This window comes from Hemitrygon akajei, unplaced genomic scaffold, assembly GCF_048418815.1.
Source record: "Hemitrygon akajei unplaced genomic scaffold, sHemAka1.3 Scf000083, whole genome shotgun sequence".
NCBI lineage: Eukaryota > Metazoa > Chordata > Chondrichthyes > Myliobatiformes > Dasyatidae > Hemitrygon > Hemitrygon akajei.
The window spans coordinates 1,559,621-1,577,407 of record NW_027331969.1 but is presented as its reverse complement, the minus strand read 5'-3'; the positions used below and the strand labels follow the sequence as shown (position 1 = coordinate 1,577,407).

General features: G+C 45.7%; 1 protein-coding gene across 1 annotated transcript in view; it reads right to left on the bottom strand.

Moving 5' to 3' along the window:
- Positions 1-1,380: 1,380 nt before the first annotated feature.
- Positions 1,381-17,787, bottom strand: part of LOC140722678 (uncharacterized) — a 40,504-nt gene continuing 24,097 nt past the window's right edge. Inside the window, exons 4-6 of the mRNA XM_073037383.1 lie at positions 12,215-12,237; positions 12,009-12,127; positions 1,381-2,422 (exon numbers count right to left, since the gene is read on the bottom strand). Of these exons, the coding sequence (XP_072893484.1) occupies positions 1,869-2,422; positions 12,009-12,127; positions 12,215-12,237 (696 nt within the window). The 3' untranslated portion in view covers positions 1,381-1,868. The remainder of the gene's footprint in view (positions 2,423-12,008; positions 12,128-12,214; positions 12,238-17,787) is intronic.

Genomic DNA, 17,787 nt, shown 5'->3' with positions numbered 1-17,787 from the left:
CTGATGCAAAAAAACTGGTTAAGATCTCCCCCATCTCGTAAGGCTCCACACATAGACGACCACTCTGATCTCCTAGGGGACCAATTTTGTCTCTTAGTATCCTTTTACTCTTAATATACTTGTAGAAACCCTTCAGGTTTTCCTTCACATTATCTGCCAAAGCCACCTCATGTCTTCTTTTTTTCCTTCCTGATTTCCTTCTTTAGTATTTTCTTCCATTCTCTATACTCTTTAAGTAAATCATTTGCTCTTTGTTGACTCTACCTGCTATACACTTCTCTCTTTTTCTTAACCAGATCGCCAATATCTCTTGAAAACCAAGGTTCCCTATGCCTGTTAACTTTGTCTTTAATCCTGGCAGGAAAATGCAAACTCTGCACCCTCAAAATTTCACATTTGGAGGCCTTCCACTTACTGAAAACATCCTTGTCAGGGGAAAAAAAAACTTATCCCAATCCACTCTTCCTAGATCTTTTTTCATTTCCACCCAATTAGCCCTTCTGCTAGGACCAGACCTATCCTTATCCGTAATGAACTTGAAACTAATGACATTATGGTCACTGGACCCAACATGTGCGCCTCAAGTATTGCATCCTCTCTCGTAGGTACCTCTATATATTGATTTAGAAAACTTTCCTGAAAACATTTCACACACTCCAAGCCATCTAGCTCTTTTACAGTTTGGGAGTCCCAGTCAACATGTGGAAAGTTAAAATCCCCTGCTATTACAACTTCCTGTTTCTTACATCGGTCTACTATCTTTATACAGGTTTGTTTCTCCAATTCTCTCTGACTATTGGGCGGTCTGTAATACACCCCTATTAGTGTGGTCACACCTTTCCCGTTCCTCAGCTCCACCCATATGGCCCCTGTAGACAAGCCCTCCGGGCTGTCCTGTCTACGCACAGCTGTGATATTTTCCCTGACTAGTAATGCCACTCCTCCCCCTTTCATCCCTCCCCCTCTATCACGTCTGAAACAACGAATATTTCTATCATGTATAAACCTTAGGTAAGAAGTTATCTTTTTGTATTAATGTATTAAAAATAAATTATACATTCTACCTATTGAACCTCTTACTAAAGGATTCATATTCCAAATAGTATCCAACAAATCAGATTCTTGCATATATGGGAACTTAATTATTTTTGTAAAAAATGTCTAACCTGAAGATATTGCAGAAAGTGTGTATGAGAGAGAGAGAATATTTGCTAATTAACTCTTCAAAAGTCATCAATCGACCATCACAAAATAAATGAAAATAAATAAATCTGCAAAAAAAATCTTCTTTGATATGTGCCAATAACTGTTTAATTCAATTTAAAATTGTTCACTGTTACTATTTAACACAGGAGAGACTATCCAAAATATTTCCTAACATAAACAATTATTGCGATAGGTGTAAATCTGAAGTAGCCACTTTTTCACATATTTCTGGTCATGTTCTTCATTATTTTCTTTTGGAAATCTTTGCTTTCTATAATTTCTAAATTTCTGAAAATTAATTTACAATCTAATGTATAAACCTTTGATTTCTGTCTGTACATGCAGTTCTCGCATGACCTTTATCCTCCTCCACCTCACTATCTGCTCTAACACTCTGGTTCCCCTCCCTCTGCAAATCTAGATTAAATTCCCTGGAGCAGCACTGGCAAATCTACACGCAAGGATGTTAGTCCCCCTCCAGTTCAGGGGCAAACCGTCCCGTCGGAACAGGCCCCACCTTCCCGGGAACAAAGCCCAATTGTCCAGAAACATGAAGCCCTCCCTCCTGCACCATCTCCTTAGCCATGTATTCAGCTGCACTCTCCGCACATTTATATTTGCAGGGACTTTACTCCTGACGCCGTTCCCGGGACCCGACCCGTTTACAGACCCGGAGCGGAACCGGAGCTGATTCTCAGCCACTGGTTTTCATCCACTGTCCGGAAGAAAGGATAAAGTTTCTCCGTGAATTTATTCCCAGCGAAGGTGTGGAGATGGGACTTGGTCTCGGGGTTGTAAAATGAAACTGTCCCGGACTCGTAACTGAGATAAACTCCCACCCTCCCGGGGATGGGACCGGCAGCGAGACGGGACTTGGGGGAGGGGAGAACGCGGGACATGTCACAATCCCGATGTAACACGTCACCAACCCGCCCGATGACCCAGAATCCGGTCTCCGGACTCAGTCTGACCCGTCCCTTCCTCTTCACAGACTCTGCGGCGACTCCCAGACACCAGAACCGAATCTCCGTCACCTCCACCTCCCAATAATGTCTCCCCGACGTGAATCCCGCCGATCCCAGCACACAAAGCCAGATTGTGAATCTCTTCCCGGTGTCAGGGAGATCCCTCCGGGTCCCGGTCCGTCTCACACTCTTCCGATCCTCAGACACCTCGAGCCGCGGATGCGCCGTTTCCAGATCCAGGGTGACAGAGACTGGGGGGAGAAGCAGAGAATTAAAGAGTCCCCGGGGATCGGGGAGAGACTCGGGCAGCGCGGCCCCGGGATCGGGGGGAGACTCGGACAGCGCAGCCCCGGGGATCGGGGAGAGACTCGGGCAGTGCGGCCCCGGGGATCGGGTGGAGACCCGGTCAGCGCGGCCCCGGGGACCGTGGGAAAGGCCTCGACAAAAGTGAGTCAAATAATAATGTCTCCCCAAGGGTTTTATGCTGGACAGGGGAAACATCCTCCCTCTCTCCTGCCTGTTGACCCCTGAGAGAATTTTGTGTTTCCATGAGATCTCCTCTCATTCTCCGAAACTGGGAACAGAGAACATAGAGCAGTACAGCACAGGAACAGACCCTTCATACAATGTTCACATTTATTTGTGAGTGTGAAGTGGGGGAGTGTGATGGTTTGAGACAGTAAAGGAGGTGATAATGGGAACCAGTAGGGGAGAGATGAATGGCAGATTGAACCAGGAGGAGGAGGGGTGGAAAGCCCGTGGGTGAACTGAGTGTGTAGACGTAATGAGAAGCTGGAGGGGGCAAAGATGGCAGATGAGGAAGACTTTGTCCCCTTTCCCACAACCCCATCCCCCGCAGCCCCTCATTAGGACAGGGGATGAATTTGCAGGAACCCTGAAGCAACACAGGTCTCGATGAAGGGTTTCAGTCTGAACCTGTTTACTCTTTTCCACAGAAACTTCCCGGCCTGCTGTTCCCCCAACAATTTGTGTGTGTTACTCTGCTTTAAATATACTCAATTATTTGGCCTCCACAGTTGCCTGTGGCAGATTCACTATCCTGTGGATAAAAGAATTCCTCCTCATCTCTGTCCTAAATGGACATCCCTATAGTCGGAGCCTGTGCTTACCGTTCTCGACCCACCCACATCCTCCCAACATCAACTCTCTCCAGACAGGTGTCAGAGAGATCTGGAGAGACCCTTCATCAGGACCTGTGTAGCTTGGATTACCAGCATCTGCAGATTTTCTCCTATTTGATTTTTAAAGCGAAGTTAATAAGTAAACTTCTTGATTAGTCAGAGTCTCAAAAGTTATGGGGAGGAAGTGGGAGAATAGGGTTGAGAGGGATAATAAATCAGCCATTCTGCTAAACTCCGGTGAGTACAGGCCCAGAACCATCAAACACTCCTAATATGTTAACTCTTTCATTCCCAGAATCATTCTTGTGAATCTTCTGGACCCCCTCCAATGCCAGTACGTTTTCCAATAGAAGGGACCCAAAACTGTTCACAATACTCCGTGTGGTCTGACCAATGCCTTATAAAACCTCAGCATTACATCCTTGCTCTTGTACTCTAATCCTCTCGAAATGAAAGCAAACATTGAGTTCGCCAATCTTACCACTGACACAAACTGCAAGTTAACCTTCAGGGAATCCTGCACAAGGACACCCATGTCCCTTTGCACCTCTGATTTTTGAATTTCGCCCTGTTTGCAGAATTGTCTATGCCTTTATTCCTTCGACCAAAGTCGTACCTGCCTAAGTTTGTACCTGTCAAACTCTACCTGTGCTACAAGGTCCTTATTACGTATACTGGTGGATTCAAATAAGACCATAAGTCAAATAAGCAGAAGCCGGCCCTTCGAATCTGCTCCACCATTTAATCATGAGCTGATCCATTCTCCCATTTAGTCCCACTCCACCACCTTCTCCCCATGACCTTTGATGCCCTGGCTACTCACATACCTATCAATCTCTGTCTTAAATACACCCAATGACCTGGCCTCCACTGCCGCAAGAAATTCACAGATTCACCACCCTCTGGCTAAAAAAATTTCTTCGCATCTCCGTTCTGAATGGGTGCCCTTCAATCTTTAAGTCATGCTCTCTCGTACTAGAGTCCCCCACCATGGGAAACAACTTTGCCACAACCACTCTGTCCATGCCTTTTAACATTCGAAATGTTTCTGTGAGGTTCCACTTCATTCTTCTAAACTCCACGGAGTACAGTCCAAGAGCAGTCAAATGTTCCTCGTATGTTAACCCTCTCATTCCTGGAATCATTCTAGTCAATCTTCTCTGAACCCTCTCCAATGTCAGAACATCCTTTCTTAAATAAGGAGCCCAAAACTTCACACAGTATTCCAAGTGAGGTCTTACCAGTGCCTCAACATCACATCCCTGTTCCTATACTCTATTCCTCTAGAAATGAATGCCAACATTGCATTCGCCTTCTTCACCACCGACTCAGCCTGGAGGTTAACCTTAAGGGTATCCTGCACGAGCACTCCCAAGTCCCATTGCATCTCAGAACTTTGAATTGTCTCTCCATTTAAATAATAGTCAGCCCGTTTATTTCTTCTACCAACGTGCATGACCATACACCTTTCAACATTGTATTTCATTTGCCACTTCTGTGACCATTCTCCTAATCTATCCAAGTCTCTCTGCAGACTCTCTGTTTCCTCAGCACTACCATCCCCTCCACCTATCTTTGTATCATCAGCAAACTTAGCCACAAAGCCATGTATTCTATAATCCAAATCGTTGATATACAACGTAAAAAGAAGCGGCCCCAACACTGTCCCCTGTGGAACACCACGGGTAACTGGCAGACAACCAGAATGGGATCCTTTATTCCCACTCTCTGTTTCCTGACAATCAGCCAACGCTCTATCCACATATGTAAATTTCCAGTAATTCCATGGGCTCTTATCTTGTTTAGCAGCCTCATGTGTGGCACCTTGTCAAAGGCCTTCTGAAAATCCAAATACACAACATCCACTGCATCTCCCTTGCCTAGCCTACTTGTAATTACCTTAAAACATTTCAATGGGTTTGTCAGGCAGGATTTTCCTTTAAGGAAACCATGCCGAGTTTGGCCTATCTTGTCATATGCCTCCAGGTATTCCGTAACCTCATCCTTGACAATTGACTCCAGAACTTCCCAACAATTTCTCAAGCTAACAGGTCTATAATTCACTTTTTGCTTCCTTGCCCCCTTCTTAAATACCAGAGTGGCATTTGCAATCTTCCACTCCTCCGGAACCATGCCAGGGTCTATTGACTTTTGAAAGATTATTGCTAATGCCTCCACAATCTCCACAGCTACTTCCTTCAAAAACACAAGGGTGCATTCCATCTGCTCCTGGAGATTTATCTACCCTTAGCCTATTCAGCTTCCTGAGTACTTTCTCTGTCGTAATTGTGACTGCGCAAACTTCTCTTCCCTGACACCCTTGAGTGTCCGGTATACTGCTGATATCTTCATCAGTGAGGACTGATGCAAATACTCGTTCAGTTCCTCAGCCATCTCCTTATCTCCCATTACAATTTCTCCAGCATCATTTTCTATCGGTCCTATATCCACTCTCACCTGTTTTTTTACTCTTTATATACTTGAAAAAGCTTTTAGTATCTTCTTCGATATTATTTGCTAGCTTCCTTTCATAGTTCATCTTTTCCCTCTTAATGGCCTTCTTAGTTTCCTTTTGTAAGCTTTTAAAAACTTCCTAATCTTCTGTCTTTCCACTAATTTTTGTTTCCTTGAATGCCCTCTCCTTTGCTTTTACTTTGGCTTTGACTTCTTTTGTCAGCCACAGTCGCATCCTTTTTCCATTTGAAAATTTCTTCTTTTTTGGAATATATCTGTCTTGCACATTCCTCATTTCTCGCATAAACTCCAGCCACTGCTGCTCTGCCGTCCTCCTGCTAGTGTCCCTTTCCAGTCAAATTTGGCCAGTTCCTCTTTCGTGCCACTGTAATTTCCTTTACTCCACTGAAATACCGACAAATCGGATTTCAGCTTCTCTTTGTCAAATGAACTCAATCATATTACAATCACTGCCTCCTAACGGTTCCTTCACCTCAATCTCTCTAATCACCTCTGGTTCATTACAGAATATCCAATCCAGTACCTCTGATCCCCTAGTGGGCTCAATAACAAGCTGTTCTGAAAAGCCATCTCGTAGACATTCTACAAATTCTCTGTCTTGAGATCCAGTGTCGACCTGATTTTCCCAATCCACTTGCATGTTAAAATCCCCCACAATTATCATAACACTGCCCTTCTGGCAAACCTTTTCTATTTCCTGTTGTAATTTATAGTCCACCTCACTGCAGCTGTTAGGAGGCCTGTATATAACTGCCATCAGGGTCCTTTTACCCCTGCCATTTCTTAGCTCAACCCATAAAGCTTCTGCGCCTTCCGATCCTATGTCACCTCTTTCTAAAGATTTAATACCATTTCTTACCAATAAAGCCACGCCACCCCCTCTGCCACCTGCCTATCCTTCCGATACACCGTGTAGACGTTCAGCTCTCAGAGACATGCATCCTTTAGCCACGTCTCAGTGATGGCCACAAAATTATACCTGCCAATCTGTAGCTGTACGACAAGATCATCCAGCTTATTCCTTATGCTGTGTGTATTTAAGTCCAGTATTTGATAGTTTTTGTTTTGATTGCACTGCAACTCATCCCAGTGGCTACAAATTTGCTCCATCACCTGCCTGTCCTTCCTGACATCTTTACTGCTCACTATCTTAGATATATTTCTGTTTTTCCCCTCATGTGCTCTATCATTCCGGTTTCCCATCCCCCTGCCATATTAGTTTAAACCCTCCCTAACATCTCTATTAAACATTCCCTCTATGATATAAATCCCCTTCGGATTCAGGTGTAACCCGACAGCTGGCTGCTCGCCCTCTCCCTTCAGAATATTCTGGACCCGATCCGAGACATCCCGTACCCTGGCACCTGGGAGGCAGCACACCATGCGGGTATCTCTACCAGGCTCACAGAATCTCCAGTCTGTTCCCCTGACTATGGAATCCCCTATGACTACCGCATTCCTCTTCTTCCTCCTTCCCTCCTGCACAACAGCGCCAGGCTCAGTGCCAGAGACCCGGTCACCGTGGCCGTCCCCTGTCAGGTCATCCCCCTCAACAGCATCCGAAACGATATACTTGTTACTGAGGGGGGCAGCCACAGGGGTGCTCTCCACTATCCGGGCATTTCCCTTCCCCCTCCTGGCAGTCACCCAGTTTTCTGACCCCTGTAGCCTAGGGATGACTACCTCCCTGTAGCTCCTGTCTATCACCTCTTCATTTTCTCTCATAAGCAGTAGGTCATCAAGCTGCAGCTCCAGATCCCTAACACGGTCTCCGAGGAGCTGAATCTCGGTTCACCTGGTGCAGATGTGGCTATCAGGGAGGCTGGAGGTCTCCCAGGATTCCCACATCTGACACCCTGAACAAAGCACTAACCCTGCAGACATGCTACCTAATTCTACAGGAATGAAACAAAGAAAGATAGGTCTACTCACCCACTTACTTCACCAAGCACACGAACTTTTTAAACCGTTAGCTAATGTGCCCTGCTGTTCCCGCATCCGTCCGGGCCGATTTGCCAAGGGGAGAAAAAGAGTCGGTGCCTCGCTCTCGCCACTTCTCGTTACCGCTTAAGCCCGTTGAGCCAAAGCCCTACACTCTGCTGCCATCCACTCCGCTGCCCACTCTATAGGGTGGTCATCTTTTTAAACTCTCAGCACTGTCCTGCGCAAACTCGCCGTTCTTGTACGCAAAGTTTTTTTTAAAAAACTGTCTTCCTTCAGAATTTAGCTCCCACGCCGCCCTTCTTGTCCCAATCTAAAAAAACACCTTCAGTCCTGTATTCATCAGCCTATTCCACACTGTCCACATGAAATTCAGCAAGGCCTTTGATGTCGATGATAGACCACACTTGGAGCATTATCTGCATTTCCGGTTCCCGAATATGGGGAGGATGTCATTACACTGGTCAGGAGGCTTCAGGAGGATGTTACCAGGACTGGGGGCTTGGGTTAAAATCAGAGAGTGGATAAGCATGGGCTATTCAGCTGTAGTATAGGATGTTCAGGTATGACCCCTTATCGAGGTAAATCATTCATAAGGAGCTTAAATAACGTTTCTTTTTCCAAGAAATGTGAGTACAGAACCAGAGGCCTCGGATTGAAACTGAGACGGGAAATTTTTCTGAGTGGTTTATCGGGTAACATTCTCATAGAGAGGGAGGTTGGTAAATGGAATTTGCCCTCAGACGCTGTAGAAACAGGTAAAAATAAAATATTTTAAAATAAATTTGGGCAGGTACACAGATGGGAAATGGTTAGAGGGATGGGGGGGGGGCAAACACACACAAATGGGCCATGCTCAAGAAGACATCTTAGTCTTGCAGATTGATGAAGTGGGCCGTGAGTTCAACATCCATCAAACCCTCCCAGATCATCCTCCTGAGGAATCTCACCCCGGAGTCTGTCTGTGAAGTGTTGATGTGACGTCACGTCAGAGGGCAGCTCAGTGCCACAGAACAGACAGACTGAGTAAGGACGGCAGATTTCAATCCTAAATGGGAGTTTGTGCCTATTTCTGTGGCCGTGTGTCACACTTGATTGAGTTGTTTAAATGAATAAATGACTGTCTCTGAAGAGACTGGTTTCCATGTTACTGAGGGAAATAACAACGTACGTTTCTGAGGCTCTGACTACAATCTGCCAGTACTTCCTGTGTATGTGTGTGAGGGAGCTTTGCCAGGCCAGTTATACTGTGTGTGCTTCTCCCGAGATGAAATCTTGACCCATGTCAATGCTTGTTGGTGTGTCCGAGCTCATTCTCACGATGCTTCAATGTAGTGGTCTGATCACCATAAGACATAGGAGCAGAATTAGGCCGTTTGCCTATCGAGTCTGCTCTGCCATTCAATCATGGATGATCCTTTTTTTCCGTTCTCAGCCCCACTACCTGGTCTTCTCCCCGTAACCTTTGATGCTGTGTCCAATCTAGAACCTATCAAGCTCTGCCTTAAATACACCCAACAAGTTCCACAAATTCACCAGCTGCTGGCACAAATTTCCCCGCATTTGTTTCAAATAGACCCCCCTCTATCGTGAGGCTGTGACCTCTTGTCCTAAACTCCACCACCATGGGAAACATCCTTTCCACATCTACTCTGTCTAGGACTTTCAACATTCGAAAGGTTTCAATGAGATCCCCCCTCATCTTTCTAAATTCCAGCGAGTACAGACACAGAGCTGTCAAACGTTCCTCGTATGAGAACACTTTCATTAATGGAATCATCCTTATGAAATGAACCTTCTGCAATGCCAGCACATCTTTTCTTTGATGAGGAGCCCAAGTTCACAATACTCAAGGTGAGGCTTCACCAGTGCCTTATAAAGCCTCAGCATCACATCCCTGCTCTTGGATTGAATGCTATCTAAACCACAGATTTAAAGCCAGGAGCAAGAGGTTCCGAGACAGCTTCTTCAACCAGGCCATCAGACTGATTAACTCATGTGGACAGAACTGTATTTCTATGTTATATTAACCAGCCTGTTGTACATATTATTCATCATAAATTACTATAAATTTCACATTGCAATTTAGACGGAGATGTAACGTAAAGATTTTTAATCCTCATGTATATGAAGGATGTAAGTAATAAAGTCAATTCAATTCAAATCAATTTCATATTTATTTTTTTCATCCCAATCATTCTTTCAGTTCCTCTCTGTAGATATTTAAAAGCTTCCCAAGCCTCTGTCTTCCTACTATTTTTTTTGTTTTGTTGTATGCCCTCTCTTTTGCCCTTACATTAACTTGTCTTCCATTGTCAGCCACTGTTTTACTATTTTGCCATTTGAGTATTTATTTATTTTTGGAATACATCTATCCTTCACCTTCCTCATTTCCCCAGAAACTGACACCATTTCTGCTCTGCTCTCATCCCTGCCAGCATCCCTGTAATTTCTTTCACTCCTCTGAAATACTACAACGTCAGACTTTACTTTCTCCTTCTCAGATTTCAAGTTGAACTCAGTCATGTTGTGAGCACTGCTTCCTAAGGTTTCTTTTAACTACCCACCTCTGGTTCAATACATAACACCCAATCCAGTAGAGCTGTTCCCCGAGTAGGCTCAACGAGAAACTGCTCTAGAAAGCCATCACATTGCATTCAACAAATTCACTCTCTTGAGATCCTTTACCAACCTGATTTTCCCAATTGACCTGCATGTTGAAATATCCCATGATTATCATAACATTGTCCTTTTCATCAGCCTTTTCTATTTCCAGTTGTAATCTGTGGGCCCCAACACACTGACTGTTGGGAGGCATGTATATGACTGCTGTCAGTGTCATTTTTACTTTTGCAGTTCCTTACCTCAACCCACAAGATTCAACATCTCCCAATCCTATGCCACATCTTGCTGCTGATTTACTAGCTGAGCCACACCACCCCATCGGCCTTCCTTCCTTCCTCCGATACATTGTGTAACCTTGAACATTCAGCTCCCAACTACAACCATCCTTCAGCCACGATTCCGTGATGGCCACAACATCACACCCGACAATCTGTAATCGAGCAACAAGATCATCCACCTTATTTCTCATACTCCATGCATTGAGATATAACACTTTGTGTACTGTATCTGCTACCCTTTTTAATTCTGCATCCCTAATACACTGATACTCACCCTGCTGGCTGCAATTTTGTCCTCACATCTGTCCGCCATATCTGACAGTCTGATTGCACGCTATCTTTGCATTTTACCATCAGTCCTCTCCTTTTACTCCAGTTCCCGATCCCCCCCCACCCAAATTAGTTCAGACCCTCCCCAACAGCTCTATAAAACCTCTTTGTGAGAATATTGTTCTCACTTGGGTCGAGGTGCGACCCATCCCTTTTGAGCAGGTCATTCCTCCACCAGAACAGATCCCAATGATCCAAGAACCTGAATCCCTGTCCCAGCACCAGCTTCTCAGCCATGTTTATCTGTCAAATTATCCTGTTTCTACCCTCACCAGCACGTGGCACAGGCAGCAATCCAGAAATTACAACCCTGGGGGTGCTGCTTCTGAGCTTTCTACCAAGCTCTCCAAATTCTATTTTCAGGACCTCTTTCCTTTTACTTCCTATGTAATTGTCACAAATTTACCAAAATATCTGGCTCTTTTCCCTCCCTCTCTAAAATGCTGCGGACACAATTCGAGGCATCCCTGACCCTGGCACCCAGGAGACAACATACCATTCGGGTGTCCCGTTCACATCAATAGATTCTCCTGTCTGTTCCCCTGATGATTCAGTCCCCGATCACGACCACTCCCCTCTTCTGCCTCTAACAACAGTGAGAGATGCTGATCCGGAAGGGGGAAGACCTGCGTCAATCAGAGTCTGCACTCACAGGGCAAGCAGGACTTGTGTATTTTCCTGACAATCCCTGTCACCACACTGATACCTGTTTTTATTCCCTGCAATATTATCATCAGTATTAAATTCCCAGCTCCTCTGGTAAATCCAAACTTATGTCCTGGTGTGTTAGTGCATTTGCCTGGGATCGAGACACAGTGGTTCATCTGCCAGTCCCGTGTATTGGTTGTATTGTGACCCTGTGCTGGTGTGTTCAGGGGTCTGACATCTCCAGCTGACCATATGACAGTGATGCCTCCCAGTCGGTGGGGTTGATGTAGAATAAACTTCAGTTCCCCTTCAGCCCAGTATTACAGACAATCTTTGCCTCAAATTGGAACTAAATTGAACTTCATAAACAAGGAGAAATGAATCTTTGAAAATTTTACCTCGATTAATGGCATCAAGCGTTTCTCTCAGCACTGTGTTCAACAAATAGAGGTGATCGAATTTTTCAACCGGTAGGGTCTCATCTGTCACTGCCAGTTCCTGGACATCGTCATTAATCCTGTAAATATTAAACTGCTGGTTATAAATTGCTTTTCTGAAATATTTTACAAATCCATTCAGGGTTTCAGTAAAGAGCCTGTCCTACCTTCTGTTCCGACGAGCTTCCTCCTGAAATAAATAAAAACAAATCGGATTAGACTTGGACTTACTATCCACATCCTGAATTTCATCCAAATCATTACCAGGTGTTGAAAATTCCCACTCCCGCAATCACTCACACACACCGACAATACAGAACCACGGGGTAAATTACAGGGAAAGTTTCTGAATATCAGACCATTACTGAGAGGATGAAACTTACAGGGAAGACAGGACAGGCTGTGCATTATCATCTGGATATGACGTCAGTGTGATAGGATGGAGGAATTGTAGATCAGTGATGTATGTGATTGTGTGCAGGTGGAGGAAGTACCTCTATTTATGGGGAGACTTGTGAGGTGATGTAATTCCAGACGGATTTTTAACAAATTCCACAAGAAATTTAGTGAAGAGGATGTGGAACTCATTGCCACAGGAGTGGTTGAAATGGAACAGCAGAGATTGAATGCAATGGGGAGGCTGGATAAACACGTGAGGGCCCAGGGAGTTCGGGGCACTGTTGCTGGGTGCAGTGAGTAGGTGGCAGGAGGATTGTGAAGCAGGGAAATTGAGAGGAGGAAATGGGCCGAATGGCCTGGTTATGTTTTGAACGATTGCACGTTCATTTGAATGTTATCTGTAAAAGTAAAGAGACAGTATTAGTTTCCCTAATCAGGCGGAAACCGGAAATAGAAGATAAGTCTGATGTGTGGGTCAAATTCTTTGTTCTCACTGATTGACAAAGAGACCCTCACACTAACCACACCAGACACACTCACAGCCTGTGACTGGAACCGGGAGTTAATGAGAGTTTTAGGGGATATTTAATGCAGAATTAAGGACACAGTCAGCAGCTCTGTGTTACGATCAGAGTAAACAAGTTCAGAGAAATTTGCATTCTGTCCTGGGATGTACAGAAGTTGTGGAAGTCCAGTTTGGGGACAACAACAACCCTGAATAGATGCATCAATTGTCTGGTGAGAAACAGTTTACTGCCATTTGTAAATGCTGTGTGTATGAGCAGTGCATCTGTTTTCTGTCTGCATTGTATTCTGTGTTACGTGTTTATTACGATAACCAGTCTGGTGAGTGGGGACCTGGTAAAAGCGAAGGGAATAAGTTACGTATTCATACTTTGTTCTGCACAGTTTTGAGCTGAGGACGGGCGGATGTCATTCTGTATTTGACTGCTGTGTTGCAGCTTACTTTACAATGACTTACCCTGAAGTTTCATTGCTCCAAGATTGTATTTTGCTAATGAAGGACTGAAAGCGTATCTTGGACATTTTGAAATGTCATTATTGGAGTGATTGGAGGGCGCATCATGCAAGTATAACAACTTGTGTGAGGTCACCAGCAGCGGCAATTGATTTGTTAGAATTGGCCGCTGTGCTGTGTTTATTTCAAATATACCACTGTTCATTTAGTGCCCTTTGACAGGAACAAATTGAAATAGAATCCCTCACCTTGAGAAATATCACACTGTCTTTTTGATCCATCTGTTCCTTTAACTTCGAGATTTCCTCCTGAATAAACCTTATATTCTCTTGAATCTCCCGAAGATTTTTCTCCATTGGGTTGAGAATCCTCTTCTCTTCTTCCCTGAGATCCCTGAGTAAGCTCTGCTCTTTCTCAGTGATAATCTGGCGCAGTTCCGCAAACTGGGATGTGATGTGGGACTGAAGGCTGTGTGACTGTTCCTGTCGAAGGAAAGGTGAAGATTAATATACTGCATTGCTGTGCTCTGTTTCCTTTTGTCGTTAAGTTCCGTCTATTGGAATCCATGCTACTTCTGAGACCATTCCCGCCAACACCATTCCCTCACGTTTTCCTGAAACCTATTCTCACTTATTGACCCATAAACTCCCATCTGATTCACGTACACCCTGCCCACCTTTACAGGGTTAACGGCAATTAGCCACTCATCTGGCATGTCATTGGGATGTGTCAGAGTCTCTCATGGTCACAGGGAGAGCATGCAAACTCCACACAGACAGCAGCAGAGGTCAGGATCGAACCCAGGTCACTGAAGCTGCGATACTCTGCTATTCCGCATTAAAAGGAGCAAAACTCGACAGTAAGATCAGAAATTCCGCTCAGGAAGCCTCACCCGAACTCCGGAAATCTTCTCTTTCTGTTGCTGCTCCTTTTCCTGGAAGTCTGATTTCTTTTTTGTGAGAGAGTCTAAGGAAGATTTTAGCTGATTCTGGAAGTCAGAGAATGGAGGAAATAGAAACAAAGATGCATCAAAAGAAACAGGTGATCAAACCCGATTATCACACAAAATGCCGGAGGAACTCAGTGAGTCAGGCAGCATCTATTCAGGGGAAATAAGCAGTCGGTGTTTCGGGATGAGAACCTTCATTTGGACTGGGAAGGAATGGGACAGAAGCCAGAATAAAAAGGTTGGGGATGAGAACCAGCTGACAGGTGACGGGTGAGACAACGTGAGGGGGAGCGTGGGGGAGGGTGATGAAGTGAGAAGCTGAGAGGGGACAGGTGGAAGAGGTAAAGAGCTGGAGAAGAAGGAATCTGATACGAGAGTACAATCGACCATGGAAGAAACGGGAGGAACTGGGCTGTTTGCGGCCCTGAATGGTGACAAGGGAGGAGGTTAGGAGTCAGGTGGAGCACTTGTCCCGCTTGCAGGTGTCGGTGCCAGGAGGGAGATCAGTGGGGAGGAGCGAGAGGATCAAGGCGATACAGTATGAGGAGCGCGATCCGTATAGAGAGCGGAGAGTTGCGGGGTGCGGAGGTGGGCTGTGGGACGGAGAGATGTTAGAATCCCGTTGGAGACGGCGGAAGTTGCGGGGTGATGGTATTTAGAAGAAAAGAAATGTGTTAAGTATTAAATTAATGTTAGTTTTACCGTGTAGATTTTAACAGCTTCTTTAATCGGCATGAAGCGGTGCTCTCTGTGTTCCTGCGCGTCTCTACAGATCACACAGATCAGTGTCTTGTCCGTTTCACAAAACAGCTTCAGTTCTTCCTCATGTTCCTCGCAGTGACGTTTACTTTCCTTCCCTTCCCGATTCAGGTTTAGATTCCGAACTTTTTGTGTTAGATTTGCTAAGGCCCGATTCACTCTGAGGGTGCGGTCAGCAAACACCTCTCTACATTCCGGGCAGGAGTTTCTCTGCTCCCTTTCCCAACACCGTGTGATACAAGAGCGACAGAAGTTGTGTCCGCACTCCAGTGATACCGGATCGGTGAAGAAATCCAGGCAGATGGAGCAAATTACCTCCTCGCTCAAACTCTCGGCCGGTCCTTTCGAAGCCATGTTAACTCCCAGCACTTCCTGATTCAGAATGCTTTCACTTTCGGGGAGCTGCTGATCCCCTGTAGTACCGCGATTATCCACTACGCGCGCTGCAGTCTCAGGGAGTGAACATTCTGCTGCTGGATGTGTTCAATGGGAAGTAATAGTGGTAATTTCCATCGCAGGGTGGGATCAGCAACAACACATTAAACAGATCAGAACAGAAATGAAAACGCTGCCGTGGACTGCCTGAGCCCGGCTCCGAAAGGAGCGGCGTTGCAACCTCGTCCCGAAAAGTGGCAGTGCACATAAATGTCAAATGAACCTCCAAAGGCCTCATCTCTGCGGTCGGAAGGATCTTCCCCTGGAAGACGATTGAAGTCCTGCGGTGAAAGGAGAAGCCACAGGGCCGGTAACCTTCGCCCTGTACAGCGGACTCTGAGGAGCTGCTGTTGGCGGCCTGTGTCCCGGTAAGCGTGATGGGCTAAAGAAGAAGCAGAACAGAAGTGAAGCCAGAGAGAAGAGCCTGGTTCAGTCTGAGGCCGGACTGAAAGGGACAGTTTCTGAAAAGAGAGGCACAAGAGACTGCAGATGCTGGAATCTCGAGTAAGAAACTCGAGGGACTGAGCGGGTCAGGCAGCATCAGTGCAGGGAAATGTAAAATCGACTTTCAGGTCGAGATCCTTCAGCTGGACTGTCTCAACCGGAAATCTCGATTGCTATTTCCCTCAGATGCTGCCTGACCCGTTGAGTTCCTCCAGCAGCTCATTTTTTAAATATAGTTTTTCTCGAGGTGTAAAGACTGGGGTGTAAAACAGGGGTTAAGTAACAATTTAAAACAACTATTAAATTAGTTCATGCCATGAAAGTGGGGATGTCGAGAGAATATTGTGCTGTGACAAGACAGATGCCGTGGCTGCAGGGGAAAGTACAGGACTGGACATTCCACGTCACAGGGTGGAAAGGATTATTTTGGTCGGTGAAGTCCTGAAGAAACTCTGACTTTACCCATGTCTGTCCCAGCTCCAGTGAAAGGCCAGTTTCCACAATTCTGGACAGAGCCCAGACGTTGATGTTTTTTTTTAACATAAACATTATTTGCCATGGAATATTGACAGGGATAAACCGTGCAATGCCTTTACCCGAGGATCAGTGAGCCTTCTGTCACGCAGCTGCTGTGGCACAGGCCCTTGTATCTTTCTCCACAGATCTTCGCCAGCCCACAGTCCGCAAAGAGGTGAGTGACCGTCTCGTCTCCACTGCAGTAATCTCGGGGCAGCGCGCTGTGGGAGTGATCTCTGGGCATGCAGCAAGGATCAGACTGGGAGGGCCCCTCTCCCCCAGGTTTGGCACGATGATTGAAGTAGTTCATCGCCCTCCTGATGAACCGACACAATCGATTATATTCATCCCAGTGCATTCCGGCTGGAGCCCAACCAGCCACTGAGCACATCGACATGAAACCCTGTCGGAGTAGAGCAGCATCCATCATCAGAGATGCTCACCACCCAGGCCAGGCTCTTTTCTCGCTGTTGTAATCAGGTAGAAGGTACAAGAGCCTCAGGTTTCGCAGCACCAGGTTCAGAAACAGTTACTACCCCTCAACCATCAGGCTCGGGAACAACACAGGATGACTACACTCACTTACCGTCCATTGAGATGCTCCCACAACCAATCATCATAACAAAATGAGTGAAATCGGAGGTGGTTTGACTGAGACTGATCGCACTGGGCCTGTCTCAGAATTACAGAATTAAAGGGACAGGCTTAATCTCACAGGATATTGACAGGGTCGGGGCAGGAATGATGTTTTCCCTGGCTGGGCTGTGGAACCAGGGTTCACAGACTGAATATCACAGTTCACCTCAGCAGGACTGAGATGAGGAGAAATTTCCTCACCAGTGCAGCGAATCTTTGGAATCTCCTCCACAGGGTTTCTAAATTTAATAGACATATTCTGGGGTTCAGCGCTGATGGGGACATTGCAGGAAAGTGGTGTTGAGTTCAAAGGTCAGGCATTGAAAGGGTTCAGATGAATTTCACGAGGACGATTTCTGGTATGAAAGGGTTATTACACGAGGAACGTTTGATGTCTGTGGGTCTGTACTCGGTTGCATTCAAAAGGATGCGGGGAATCTGATGGAAACCTTTTGAAAATTAAAAAGTAGACAGAGTAGATGTGGAAAGGATGTCTTCCATGGTGCGAGTCTCGGACTAGAGGCACAGCCTCAGCATACGGGGGCGCCCGTTCAAAAACGGAGATGCGGAGAAATGTCTTCAGACAAAGCGTGGTGAATTTGTGGAATTTGTTTCCACATGCA